Source organism: Lucilia cuprina, chromosome 6 (genome assembly GCF_022045245.1).
Source record: "Lucilia cuprina isolate Lc7/37 chromosome 6, ASM2204524v1, whole genome shotgun sequence".
Taxonomy (NCBI): Eukaryota; Metazoa; Arthropoda; class Insecta; order Diptera; family Calliphoridae; genus Lucilia; species Lucilia cuprina.
Window position 1 is genome coordinate 17,377,782 of NC_060954.1, and position 15,445 is coordinate 17,393,226.

At 30.9% G+C, this 15,445-nt stretch overlaps 1 protein-coding gene across 2 annotated transcripts in view; it reads right to left on the minus strand.

Moving 5' to 3' along the window:
* Positions 1 to 5,476: 5,476 nt before the first annotated feature.
* Positions 5,477 to 15,445, minus strand: part of LOC111680389 — a 200,674-nt gene continuing 190,705 nt past the window's right edge. The window contains exons 9-12 of one of the 2 annotated variants that reach the window (XM_046953780.1): positions 9,235 to 11,275; positions 8,522 to 8,803; positions 8,311 to 8,421; positions 5,477 to 8,244 (exon numbers count right to left, since the gene is read on the minus strand). In XM_046953780.1, the coding sequence (XP_046809736.1) occupies positions 8,020 to 8,244; positions 8,311 to 8,421; positions 8,522 to 8,803; positions 9,235 to 11,275 (2,659 nt within the window). In that variant the 3' untranslated portion in view covers positions 5,477 to 8,019. The remainder of the gene's footprint in view (positions 8,245 to 8,310; positions 8,422 to 8,521; positions 8,804 to 9,234; positions 11,276 to 15,445) is intronic. The other variant, XM_046953779.1, reaches the window with a different exon arrangement.

Here is a 15,445-nt window from a genome sequence, read left to right on the forward strand (position 1 = left end):
TTTAATATTTTTTTTTTTCTTAAAAACCAAAGAATTATTTATAAAAGAAAATAGAAAAAGAAAACAATTTTAAACTGAATGTTAAAACTGCAAAAAAAATTTGTATTTAAGAAATTATGGAAAAATTAATTTTCTAAACTGTGCCTAAACTAAACAAAAATAAATAAAATTGCCTTAAAATAAATTTCATAAATTTAAAACGAAAATGGAAATTTATTTGGATTTTTTTATATAATTTAAATCAAATTCTGAATTAAAGAAAAAAATAAATTGGAAAAATATTAATAAAATTTTTAAAATTCAAAATTAATTAATTTTCCTTAAATTCCATCATTTTAGCAAATGTACCTCTACTACAAATTAAACTAAAATTTTTTGTTGCAATATTATTTGTCTAAAAATTTAATTTTAAACTAATATTAGTTTATAAATAATTAAAAAAAAAGAAAACTAAAATAAAAGACTTTAAAATGCAACATAAAACTTGCCTTTAAAAAAAAACACAATTAAATTAAATTTAAAATAATAACGATATTATAAATGTGAATTAAAAAATTTATAGAACAAATAACTAAAACTTATACAAATATTCTTATAATAATGTAAAAAATAAAATATAAAAAACTATACATAAAATTAATATTAGATGTGTAATTTATTTAATAATTTTAAATAAATTATTTTATAGATTACTTTGTAATTGTTTTAAATATAATTTATATTCTTAAAAAAAAACAATTACATAAAATAAACAAAATATAAATATATTAAATATTGTATACATACGTTTATACCAAATTAAGTTATTAAATGAAAATTTAAATTAAAAACTAAAAAACTACAAAATATTTAAATAAAGAAACATAAATTATAAAATAATTATATAGAAAAAAAACTTTGTTGTATTATTTGAAATTAATCACTTACACTAGAGAACAATTTTAAAAAATTTATGGATCTAAAGTTTAGATTCTAAACTAAAGTTTGTGAGTGAAATTTTTGATGAACAGGGAGGTGGTGTTTAACCAACCATTATTTAGGGGATTAAGTTTATCAAAATGTGTCCCTAGAAGTAAGTGATCCTACAGATTGATCAACAAATTATTAACCCAGAGTATATTTTACTAAAGGAATAGTTAGTTTGAAAGGAGAATGTATATGCATCAAATCGAAAGAATTGCAACTGGGTCACCTGTGATTTACGGCGATCTCAATAGATAAAACACATTTCCACATCGAAATTAAACTAAACAGTGGTATATAACGATTGCGGTAGTTCCCTGGGCTGGTTTAATAGAATATGCCCCCTTTTGATATATAGAAGCTACAGGACGACCTTACTTCAGTCAATAGTTTGGACTATAGGTCAGTCTATAGACATGACTGTGGATTAGTCTATAGTCTTGACTCTCTTGTCTCGATCAGCCTATAGACTTGACTGTGGATTAGTCTATAGTCTCTACTATAGATCAATCTATAATCTCGACAATAGATCAGTCTATATTCTCAACTTTAGATTAGTATATAGTATGTACTACAGATCAGACTATGGACCTGTGTATAGCTCTCACTATAGATCAATGTCAACCTGTAATAACAAGTATAGATAAGTTTTAAATCTTGACTATAAATTAGTCTAAGTCGATAATAGATCAGTCTATATTCTCGACAATAGATCAGTCTATATTCTCGACTTTAGATTAGTATATAGTATGGACTACAGATCAGACTATAGACCTGTGTATAGCCCTCACTATAGATCAATGACAACCTGTAATAACAAGTATAGATAAGTTTTTACTCTTGACTATAAATTAGTCCAAGTGGATAATAGATCAGTCTATATTCTCGACTATTGATCAGTCTATATTATCGACTTTAGATTAGTTATAGTGTCGACTATAGATGGACCTGTGTATCAATATCAACTTGTATCAAATATAGATCAGTTTTTAATCTTGACTGTAAATCAGTCTAGATCAGTCAACAGACAAGACTATTGACCAATCTGTAGCCTTAATCGGTTTATAACTTACTAATTAACTAACTCTCTAACTAACTAACTTACCAACTAAGTGACAGTCTATAGTCGACCATTGATTAGACTGGAGTCTCGAGTATAGATCGTCTATAGTTTTTGGTTTAAATTAGTCTGTGGGCTTAACTGTTGATCAATATATGTAGTTGCGACGATAGACCAGTATGTAGTTTTTATTTTAGATTAATCTTTAGTCTTTACTGGAGATCTGAATATAGTCTCGATTGTAGGCCAGACTGTTGCTTTCACTTACGTTGATAGGAGGATGTATATTACATCAAATCCGAAGAAATGCACCTAGGCCACAAAAGGGCCTGTTGTGCGCTCCTTATGAGAAAACAGGGAAAAGAATTTTTTTTCAGTGTTCAGAAACTCAGTGTTCTGAACGTAATACCTAAGAATCTTCCAATCAGTGTTAGCCAGGAATGTTATATCCGGAATAACATCACTTCCAAGATACTTGGATCTAACTTTGACGAAGTGCTCCAAAGTTTCACTGTCCTTCCCACATGCTTTACATACGTCTGAATCCGCACGTCCAATTTTGCATAAATGTGCTCGTAATACTGTGTGTCCACTCAGAATACGGACTATATATTAACTTCAGACTTGAACATTTTGAGGAGATTTTTCGTCTTGCTCTCATCAGGGTTACCCCATGGAATGTTTGTGGTTCTACAGACTGCTTCATTATTCCAAGAGGTCCCATGGGATTCTCTCATCCATATTTTTAGTTCAGCTTTTGTTGCGTCTTATAGTTTTGCGTTTTTCAGGTTAACTGTATCGAGCTCCCTTCTCTTTAAAGCTATTACATTCCCTCTTTCGTAATCGACTAATCCCGAGTGGGCAGGTACCCATATGATGTGAACCTTAACTCTGGGAGAGTATTCAGTTAAAGCTTTCTTACGGTCAATACGGTCTTAGATTTAGTTCCTGATATCGCCCTAATTGGCAGTTATCTGGCTGTCGGTAAATATATTAATCCCTGTGTGCTTTCACTATAGATTATAGATTATCGGTTTATATTTTGACTATGGAATCGGTATTGTCTTTACATTATTCGAAAATCACGACTAGTTTTGTGGCAAATAACATTGATCACAGATTTTCATCCTTTCGGCACTAAATCTTCTAGTTTAGCCAGAAATAAGTTCTTTTATATTTCCATTCAAATAACTTTAGTCTGTCGGGACAATAAACTTGTGATGTTATTTCACTCTTCGGGCATTCATTGGAATGATTTCAAACTGGTTCTACAGGGTGGCCTATTGCCCGCAGGACTATGTCTTGGCTGGTCAGTTTGTTAAGTTACCTTCGGGATACACGTAGTGGCTGTGGTTTAAACCCAAATTCGCAGAAAGAGTTTAAAGGCTGCCGGACAGTGAAGTCTATATTTCGCGATAAGTTCAGTGCTGTTGTCATCAATAGATACCCCACAGGGGAGTGTCTGTGGGACTAAGCTTTTTTAATGAGTTGGTGTTAAATTTAAACACATCTTCTTCCAAACTTTTTTACTGGGTATAGGATAAATGATAGAATGCATCACTTTTGATGCTGATAAACAATAAAAACACAAATTTAATCAATTGATTTTTTTAAGTTTTCTTTATTTTTTTTATGTATTTCAATAAATTTTTAATTTTTATTTAATTATTTATTAATTAATTTTAATATTATTATTTTAGATATAATTACTTTTGAATATTTATGTATTTTATGTATGTGTAGGGATAATAAGTTTAATACATATTATTAAAAAATATATATTTATAAACTAAAAAAAAACACAATTATTTATTTACTTTTAATTACTTTTGTTTTGTTTTTTTTTTAATACAAACAATTTTAACTTTAAAATAATTGTGGTAAATTTACTCTTATTAATAAAACAAAAGTTTAAACAGAAACAAGTTTAAAAATAAAGAGAAAAAGTTTAGTTAATAATTAATTAAAATAAAAACAATTGAATTTTTAATTTTGTTTGTAACAAAAAGAATTATTAATTTTTGATTTTTCTTTAAAAGTGAAACAAATGCTTAAGCGTTCAATAATGCCAAAGTTAGATTTAAACAAAATATTTATATTATTTAAATGATTTTTTATATTTTACATTTAAAACATTTAAGGCTCGTTTTCTTTTTCGACAATAATCCTACCACGTTTAAGGTTAGGTAAAAGGGAGGCTTTTTCAAGGGAGGAGGGCGTATGGGTGTATGCTTAAAAATACCTTTTTATAATTTAAGATCAGTTTGTGTTTTTTGCTGGTTTTTTATTGTTTTTGTTTTTATATATAAAATACTTTATGTTTAAATATTTATTCCTTTTTATTCACTTAATAAATACAAAATACACACCACTCTACAGGCTTATAAATACTGTATAGAAATATTATTTCCTTTGTTTTAATATAGAAAATTTATTTTTATTTTTTTTTGGGTTGATTGGTTCTATTTCAATTGTGTTATAATACAAAGTTTTTTTTTTTTTTTGTTGGAAAATATAGATTATTTGAAAAAATATGTATCATTTTTTATGCAATTGCTCTCTTTGAATAACGATCATTATATATTTATAATTTTATCTAAAAACTTTAGACTTTTTCAAAAGTTGTGTTAAAGTTGTTACAGGCATGAAAAATTCAGTACTATTGTACATTTTGATATGCCAAAATACCTCAGTACCATTTTGAATATATAAAATTTTATCCACATAGTAGTCAATAGACCAGACCTGTAGACTATAGTCTAGTTAATAGTCCAATCTTTAGTGTTGTCTGCAGTTTTGTAAAGTTCTGTAAAAGATGTTCAAAATATGTTATTTTGCAGGTGTGGAAAATTCTACTACAGTACATTTCGATGTTGAAAATACCTCAGTATTCCCACGGTATTTTCCACAGTATTTTGTCTAATTGATAATTGATAACAGTCCACATAGTAGTTTATAGACCAGAATGTAGGCTCAAGACTTGTCTATTATGTAGTCGAGTCTATGGTTTAGTCTATAGTCCAGTCCATAGTCTAGTGTATAGTCTAGGCTATAGTCTAGTCTATAATGTAGTCTATAGTCCAGTCTATAGTCTAGTGTATAGTCTAGGCTATAGTCTATTCTATAATCTAGTTTATAGTCTAGTCTATAATCTAGTTTATTTTATAGTCTTGTCTAATGTCTAGTCTATAGTCTAGTCTACAACCTAGTATAAAGTATTGTCTATAGTTCAGTCTACAATGTAGCATATCGTGTAGTCTATAGTCCAGTTCATAATCTAGATTTAAGTATAGTCTATAGTCAAGTTTATAGTGTAGTCTATAGTTTATTCTATAGTCTAGTCAATAGTCTTGTCTATAGTCTAGTCTATAGTCTAGTCTATAGTCTAGTCTATAATCTACTCTATAGTCTAGTCTATTGTCTAGTCTATAGTCTTGTCTATAGTCTTGTCTATAGTCTTGTCTATAGTCTAGTCTATAGTCTACTTTATAGTCTAGTCTATAGTCTACTTTATAGTCTAGTCTATAGTCTACTTTATAGTCTAGTCTATAGTCTTGTCTATAGTCTAATCTATAGTTCAGCCTATAATCAAGTTTATCGTGTAGTCTATAGTCCAGTCAAGACTTAAGTCTATTCTATAGTCTAGTCTATAGTCCAGTATATATTCTAGTCTATCGTGTAGTCTATAGTCTAGTCTATAGTCTAGTCTATAGTCTACTCTATAGTATATTCTATGGTCTAGTCTATTGTCTATCGTGTAGTGTATAGTCTAGTATATAGTCTAGGTCATTGCTTGGTATATAGTTATAATATAGCCTAGAATATAATATTGCCTGTAGTCTTGATAGTTTGGTCTATAGTTTAGTATATAGTCTACTCTTTTGTCTGGTTTATTTTCTAGTATAAAGTCTAGTCTACAGTCTAGGCCATAGTTTAGAATTTCGTCTAGTCTCCCTATATAGTATACTCTGTAGACAACTTTATAGAATATCTAGTATATAGGCCATAATTTAGTATAAAGTCTAGTCTCTTGTCTACTCAATAGTCTAGTTTATAGTCTGGTCTATAGTCTACTCTATAGATTAGTTTTTTTTTGTCCAATATATAGTCTAGTCTATAGTCCAGTTTATAGCCTAATCTAGTTGTAAGTTTAGTCAGCAATCTAGTCTGTAGTCTAGCGTTAAATTAGTCACCGAAATTATAATGCGCAGAACATTTTCAATATGTAAATTGAGTTGTTGTTTAAATCATAGGAAGTATTTCTAAATGCAATTTCTATCCGAAAGAAACATTAAGGTCTTTCACACATTCAGTTCGGAATGTTTCCGATTTTGGAAGATTTTTTAATTCTTCAAATGTTTTTAGGTACAAATTTTTATTTGGTTTCTAAAGAAGCAAATTTCAGAATTAATTTCAATAGTTCTAAAGAGAAAGGGAATAAAGTGATCACAAATTTTTAAAACAGCGCAGTTCATGACGTTATGAATGTGACAAAAATCTAATTAACAATCTTCAGGTTAGTGGTAAGTGTTCTAGTCTGTTTGACAGCAGGTGGTGGGTTTTAGGTGTTTTTCTGCGGATTTAATGCTCCATTTATACTAATTAACTAACTAAATATCCGGTTAAGAAAAGATAAAACTGCTAATGATAATCGCAATATTCGATTTAATGAATCAAACTTTGAAAATCAATTCACATTTGGATTATGATTAAGAATGGGTTTAGTATAAAATTTCAGTATAAAGATAAACATCTGATACTGAAGTTAGATTTAGATTCGATTCAATTTATAACCTTAAGAATGTATTTTCTGGTTTCTGGAAAAGAAACTTTCAGTTGCTATAACTATCGATGAATTGACACTTTACGGTCGTTTTGGAGTAAAGACTAAATACTGAATTTTATATAAATGAATTTAAAAGAAACCTTAAACTATTGTTTGGAAATTTGCATGACATTTTAAGAAACTGAAACAACATTTCCATTTGGAATATGTAACAGACCTAACAATAGATTTGTACAGAAACACAAAAAGTAATCAATTTCAAAACTTCAAATTACAAAATTTTGAAAATTTGTTATCCCATTGTAACATAATAAATTCTACTTTTCCAACTTTTAACAATAAATTCTTTCAAAATCAGCAATTAGATTTAGCAACTTTGTATTCTTTAGTTTTGCAATAATAACTCAGACAGAGAGATATATTTGAGTTTTACATATACATATAAAACTTTTTGGAAAAATTTTATATATTTTTTTTATTATTTAATATATGTACGTATTTATATATATAATAATAATTATTATTTTCTATTAAATAAATATTTATCAAAAAATACATTTTATTAAAAACAAAACATGCCAAAAGATAAAAATAGAAAAATAAAATCAAAACCCGAAACCATTTTATTATTGTTTTAGAATGTTTGTTTCTTATTCTTCAAGATTCTTCCAAAAACAAAAAACTGTTCTTTTATTTAAAAAAAAATTACTTAATAAATTGTTTAGCGGAAGAGGTTTTAAATAAAAGTTTAAAAGTATTTTTTTTTCTATATGATGTTTGTGGTTGTATTGGTTGGTATGTATGTATTTATAATATATATTTTATATAAAACTGCAATATTTTTTTAAAATATAAATTTTACACTTAAAATTACAAAAAAAAATTTTAAAATTTAAAAGAGTAAATTAAAGAAACATGATGGGGGGAGAATAAACTAAAATAAACATAAACATTTGAAGGAAAAATAAAGAAATTAATTAAAAATAAAAAAAATACAAATTATTAACAGTTTCCTGATCCTAAAAATTGTTTAACCTTTTTTTCAATTTAAGCCAATTCAATTGGCAGCTGGTTTTCTTGTTATTTGTTTAGTTTTATTTTTTATAAAAAATATTGGGGAAGGTTTGTTGTTGTTGTTGTTTAATTCTTAAATTTAAACACTAAATATTTGTTGTTTTTTTTAAATTTATATTTAAAATTTTAATTATGTTTAATTTTGTGCCTCGACTGTATTAGTTGTTGCGCTAGATGATGTTGTTGTTGTGGTGTTGTTGGTACTGTTGTCGCTATCTTTTTGGTCTTCACCTAAGGCTGCTGCAGAGTTAGCAGTTGTTGGTGTAGGCGTTGGTGTTGGTGTTGTAGATGTTGCGGGTGAGAAGCCATCTGTTTCGTCATCGGCCACTTCGGCTCTAGCTGTGATGTCACTTGGAGTTTCCTATACGGATATGAAGGAACATTATGTCAATAAGTTGTTTTGTGTTAAGTTAATTTATAAACTCACCAATTTTGCTTCAACTCGCTGACGTTCATGCATCGCATTCAATAATTCTCGTAAATGTTGATTCTCTTTCCTTAAACGTTCACGTTCCATATCACGCTCATTAATCTTGGGCTAAATTAAAAAAATTACACACACATACAAAAAGAAGAACCAATTAAATAAAGAAACAAATCATTGTGTAAATAAAAAAAAAACCTCAATTTCAACTCACCAATAGTAAAGATATTTGATTATTTAATACACTGACAATATTGCTCAAAGCATGACATGGCACACTTGGCTCCAAGGAATTGGCATGTTGTATACGATTTGGTCCACATAATGTTGGTAAATGACCATTAGGATTTGTGCTGCTGTTACTGCTAGTGATGTTGTTACTGGTGCTGATGATGGTGGTACTCGTACTCACAGGCAGAGATGTCGTCAAAGGTAACGTTTGTGTTGAGTTATCAACCATTGAGGATAAAGCCGTATTTAATTTGTTAATATTTGACTAGAATTGAAAGGAAAATATTGTTGTATTACAATATTGTATAAGTTGAGAGACTATCCTATAACAACTACTGAACTTGAACTAAAACTGAACTAGAATTGAACCAGAACACAACTGAACAAGACCTGAACTAGGACTGAACTAGAACTGGACTAGAACTGGACTAGAACTGGACTAAAACTGAACTAGAACTGAACTAGAACTGAACTATAACTGAACTAGAACTGAACTAGAACTGAACTAGAACTGAACTAGAACTGAACTAGAACTGAACTAGAACTGTACTAGAACTGAACTATAACTGAACTAAAACCGAACTAGAAAAAAAATAAAACATAACTAAAAAGAAACTTGAACACAAGGAGATGAAAACTAGAACAGAACTATAAATGAGTTCTTTTGAGTCATTGAAATCTTTTAAAAACACTTACCAAACATTCATAGGCCTCATTTATTTCGATATGTTCACTGTTCAGAGAAATCTCCTCATCGGCCTGTGTGGCATTACTGTTTTGTCTTTGTGGTTCTGCGGTCATAGAAGTGGTGGTCACTTTGGGATTCACTGCATCATCCTTAATATCTTTAGTATCATTGTCTTCCTTCTTGCTGCTTTCCTCTTTAACAACATTCTCTTCCAATGGAGCACTTTCACATTCGGCTGTATGCATAGCTGAGTCCTCATCCTTGTCATCTTCATCTTCAATAGTTGCTATGGGTGCAATGGGTTCAATTTTCATATCTTCACTTTCTTCTTCAACTTCTGTTGCAGCAGATGTTGCAGTAGTTTTAGGCTCTTCTAAGGTCTTTTCGTTTTCTTCTTTGGTGGCTGACTCATTTTCTGGCTCATTTTCCTCTTCGTCTTCTTTAATTTCGGGAGATTTGTGAGCCTCAACTTTACTGTGTAGATGATCGTTAAGGGCATGTGTTACCTCATCGGCCGATTCTTCGGGAATGCTATCAGCACTTATCGTACTTTGACGTTTAACTAATTCGGGAGTTGTGTTTGTATTGTTGCTGGCGCTATTTGTTACTGTAGCTGCTGCTGGTATGGAGGAGTTTTGATTTAAGGTTTTTGCTGGTGGCGGTGGTGGTGGAGGCGGAGTTTTAAATGTACCAGCTGGTGGTGGTAAGGGTGGAGGTGGTGAACCCTGTTTGGCTCCACTCGCTTTTACGGCTGGCGGCAAAGGTGGTGGAGTAGCTGTAGCTGTTGTTGGTGTCTTTGTCAGGGGAGGTAAAGCTGGTAAACGCAACTCATCGATTTCACAATAACCATCATCGTCCTCATGTATATTGGCATCTTCCAAAGCACATGTTTGCATTTTAGTTACTGTAGGAGCTGGTGTCTGCTGTTGGGCCTGGGCCATTTGTTTATTTGGTGGCGGCAAGGGCGGTGGTATATCAGAACTTGTGCTGGTTGAAGCCTTTGTTTCTGCCTTCCCGCAAGCCACATTGGAACGTGTACGTGAATGTGGTTGATTTTCCCGTTTCTCGTGACATTTATCACAAACCGCTGTGGAAACAGCCGAAACTTCCTGTTCGGGCGTTACCTTCATATAGTCGTTTATCACCTCGGTTAAAGACTGAACCTGGGCATAGGCAGCCAATGCTATATCGGTGCTATCCTTGGGCGCTTCCGGCATGGTCGCTATATCTACTATCTCATGGAAATGTTCAACTGGTAAACGGAACATATCACAAATAATCTTTTGCTTCTCCATTAAACCGTCACGTATACTAGCATCCAAACGCCTTAGCTTTTCGGCAGGCGTCAGTACCGGTTCGGCGGTATGGGCCGGACTTATACTGATCTGTATTGCGGTAGGTTCAACTAACGGAGGTGATGACTGCATTAAAGTACGGGTATTATTGGAATTATTGGAGTAAACAATACTAGCGCTGTCCCGCTTATTCGCCACACCAGCGGCTGCTAAAGCAGCGGCCGCGGCCTCTTCAGTCGAGCCGTTGGCCTGTCTAGCCGACTGGGTATGCCTGAGAGTAACACCATTGGCACCAGCAAATTCTGGCGAAGTGTTGCTGTAATTATGATTGGCATCACCACAGCTGCGTGTCGACATGGTGCGATTGACAGCATTGGTATTCGGTGATAATTCATTGTGACTTAATCTTTGTTTGATATTATAATAAGGTGGATAGGCATCAGCGGGTGCCGATGATGAGGTGGGTGTACTTTCGCGTCGACCATTGCGCAATTGTACATCGTTATTGTTGGTTTGTGCAAAACCGCTGCGTTCTTGACTAACCGACGGTATTGGCATCATGGGTGCCAAAGGTGTGGTTATCAGTGTAGCGGTGGCCGACTGGGGTGGCGGCCGTTCAGGTGTCAACTCCAGCGATTCACGTGTATTGGAATGTGGTAATGTAGCAATAGCTGGATCGTCCACAGGTTCTTGATTAGCATTCTTAGAGCGGGGCTTGTATTGTTCAGCAGCATCGGAGATATGTTTAAACCACCTAGCGGGAAAAAAGAGATAAAGGAAAGTAAATTAGTTATTATTGATTATTAATTATAATAGTTTTCATGTAAAATATCTCTCTCTATTTTTCTGTTACGTTTGTTATAATCTTTACCTGGACACCAATGAAGCTCTCCGGCCGCCATTCTCTTTGGCACTTGTATTTGTTGTGGGCTCATTAAAGCTACCACGTCTACGTTCTTTTTTACTTTTACTCGGCGTTGTGCTACCACTCTCACTCTGATGCTTATTGGTGAGTGTTAGCAGCGTGCCATTACATAGACTTTTACGTCTTACCCCGCTGAAGATATCATCAGGTGATAGAAAATTCATGGTGTCGTTGTTAAATTGATTTTAATTTAATTCGTATTTAAAGGTGAATTAATTATATAATTAGTTATTAATTGAAAATACTTTGTATGACACATTTTTTTGTTTAAATCTTTTTATGATATTTGGTTTGATTTAATCGGGCGATAAATCTATATTGTGGAAATTTTTTTAAGTAATTATTTTAAATGTTTCAGTTTAAGGTCTTCTTGAATTCCTCAAACTCTTTAATCGATAATATAACTTGAAGTTTTTAACAATTTGCAAGATGATGGCAACTCTTGCTTTATAAAGTTTCATAAATAAGAATACAATTTCGCTTAAATGAATACATAATTTCATACATATACATAAGTAATGAACATCCAGTATTTCTTTTTACTACAATAATTCCATAACCCAACTAACAACTTGACCTTGACTATTTTATCTTAAAAATTGCAAAAAAAATCTGTTAAAATATCTACTCACTAGAAGAACCCAATAATTTATTGAAAATAAACAGACAAACCGTCGGAGGCAGTCGAATAGATAGACATTGATTTTATTTATTCCAAAGAATAAAAATTTACATATTAATGGAGGAATATACAGTTCAGTGAATGTACATATGTATATAAATATATATATATATATTGAATGACCACAACATGATGCTTGTGGGTTTGCATTTCTCTTACGGACAAATGGTTGCAGGTTTTAAGAATGAATAATACGAATATATAAATAATGAACGAGCGAAAAGGTGGCAAAGTTAATAAACATCTGAATTATTTAAATTATATGTAATTAAAAGAAATATATTCAAAATACAAGAGAAATTTGTATAATTAATTCATTAATTACTTTAAGGTTAAAACAAAATAATTGCATATATTCTAGGAATAATATAAAGGAGGTTAAAATTAAGAATTAATTGAAATTAAAAATGTTATGTTTTAAATATTATGAATCAGTTGCTAAGATTTGGTTTGGTTTCATAGACAAACAAAATCAGCTGTTGAAATGTCTCCAGCTGTCGTATTTCTGTAATAGTTAAGAGTATGGTGCGGTTCGTTTCGAAGCGAAGATCTTATTGTATGGAAAAGGAGAAAATGTGAAATAGTTTCTTTTTATATGAAGTTTGACAAGGTCGTTTTACATCTTTATAAAGACCAAACAATAGAATCTGCCATTGAAATGACTTCATTTTATAAATTCGCCTTGAATACTAGTTTGTAAAATGTATTGTCAAGATCTCCAGTTGTGTTAATCAGGATGAATAAAACTGTTTAACTTTCAGACAGAGATCTGCGAAGTAACATCTAAGTTCCGTGGATAATCGGCTATATTTATAATAAAAGGTGAAGGTGATTTCAACAGCTGATTGTTTATTTTTTCCATGAAAATTTAGCAGGACGCTGTCAAACTCCATATAAAAACAATTATCTCCCAAAAGCAACGCTGTCAAACTCCATAATAAACAATTTTATGAATTAGCCGCAAAATGAAATGACTAATAAGGTGAAGTCATTTCAACAGCTGATTGTTTATTTTGTCCATGCAAATTTAGCTCGACGCTGTCAACTCCATATCAAAAACTCTCTCCCAAACCAGATGCTGTCAAACTCCGTAAATAAAAAATTTAATAAATTCGACGCAAATTGAAATGACTTCACCTTCTACTCTATTCGCCCTACCAAATGAAGACACTGACAAATTCTGAAAAGTGGCGCGAATTCGTTATATATAATATGCTATATATGAAGATCTGACAACGTTGATAGTAAAATATGCAGAAAATGTCTAATAATACTGTCAACATACAATTTTTGTATTGCAATATTGTCGATAATGCATTTTCTGACAACGTTGCAAAAGAAATATTGTAAGTTCAGACGATTATTAGACATTTTACTAACAACGTTGTAAGATCTGACAATCGTGTATCACGGCTTTTATATATGTAGTTTGATAGCGATAGGCGTTGGTTAAGCGACTACAAAGAGTTTGTACTCTAAACCTTCAAATTAAACACTACTTCAGTTAATTCTAAATTTTTGCTTAGATTTAAGAGTTAAGATTTTTTTATAAATATTATTTATAAATAAATCTTTACAATGACATTTAAAGTAATTTTATGCGAATTTATTTCTCACGAGTTATGACATTTTAAATGCATGTCAAAATTATATGAATAAACGCTAATTTTGAAAACTGCTCTCAGCACTTTTCTCCTAAATATAGAATAAAATCCTTGATAACATTTCTAAAACGTGTTTTAGACAACATACGCATTCGTGACAGTTTTCAGAGAAATCAAAGACATAGAGGGTGACAAAATGAAAAGGTTTTTCAACACTAAACAACATCCTAAAAAATGCACGGAATATTATTACTTAATGTGATTTTATTGTTTCATAATCCGACCTTGAATATCAGTAAAATTGTGTATTTGTGATATAAATAAAAATATATTTTATCCTTGCCAACTGTAAGGGATAACATGTGAGTTAATGCTGTTAGAAGGAGGAGGAGGTGTTAGGTGTAACCTAATAGACGCATTCATAAATTCCATTATAATTTGGTTTCTTTTTCACTTGACAGCATTTAACTAAATTTAAACGTAAGCAAACGTTTGTGTTTTGCTCTTCTTTATTTTTGCAAAAAGTTTGTATAACATTTAATGGATGGATTTTTGTAACCATAGATATCAAATAAATATAAAAAAATCATATTATATGTAATTTTTTTGGTAATGAAATGCTTCAAATAAATTGTTTTAAAAGCTATTTTAAAGAAAGGATTTCAAGATTTTTTTATCAAAATGGAGTTTTGTGCAAATAGCAGTTTAAAATGAACATTTGGGTAGGCAGCGAAATTGGGGGCTGTTATAAGATTTTATTTTAATTTTTTGATCATGAACACCTAGATCATTCCAAGATATATAAATGAACATCGAACAATATTGTTTTCATTTATAGGTTTCTCTGCAAAAGTCTTTGAATGTCCATGCAAAGAAGTGCACAACAGGGCCTATAACGGACCATGTATTTAAATGTGAAATGAACTATTAGTTAAAAAGAATGAATCTATTTTCAGAATAATTTAATCTCGACATATGTATGTTCTGAAGACGCGACCTCGTTGATTTTTTCGTTTGTCACAATCCGAAATCACCACAGAAATGATCAAACATCTTGCTTGATTATCACCTTTAAAAAGCTTTTGATAATCTTTTGATTCTTACAACAAATTTTCTATAATTCGAACTTATGTTCATAAAAAGTATAAAACCCTTTAATAAAGATAATTTAGAAAAAAATTGAAAACTTAAACTGTCAAAAATGTATTGAAAAAGTTACATTTTTGACAAATTTATACTTTTTTGTTTAAAATTATAAAGTAAAACAGTTCTTAAAGTGAATTTTTATATCAAATCTAAAAGATTAAAAATTTTTCTAAGTGCAAATCGAAAAATATCCTCAAAATGAGCAAATCTGATTACGAGTACATTTATGCAAAATTGGACGTGCGGATTCAGACGTATGTAGAGCATGTGGAGAGGACAGTAAAACTATGGAGCGCTTTCTTTGCCACTGCCGGGTATTCGTCGAAGTTAGATCCAAGTATCTTGGAAGTGATGTTATTCCGGAAATAACATTTCTGACTAACTCCGATTGGAAGATTCTTAGATAAATTACGTTCAGGAAACTGAGTTTATGAACACTGAATAATAATTTATTCAGTTCCCTTTTTTTCTCTCATGATAAGGAGCATACAAAAGTCCTGATTGTGACCTAGGTGTATTTTTTCGGATTTGATGTAGTCCTCCTATCAACCTAACCTAACCTAAAAT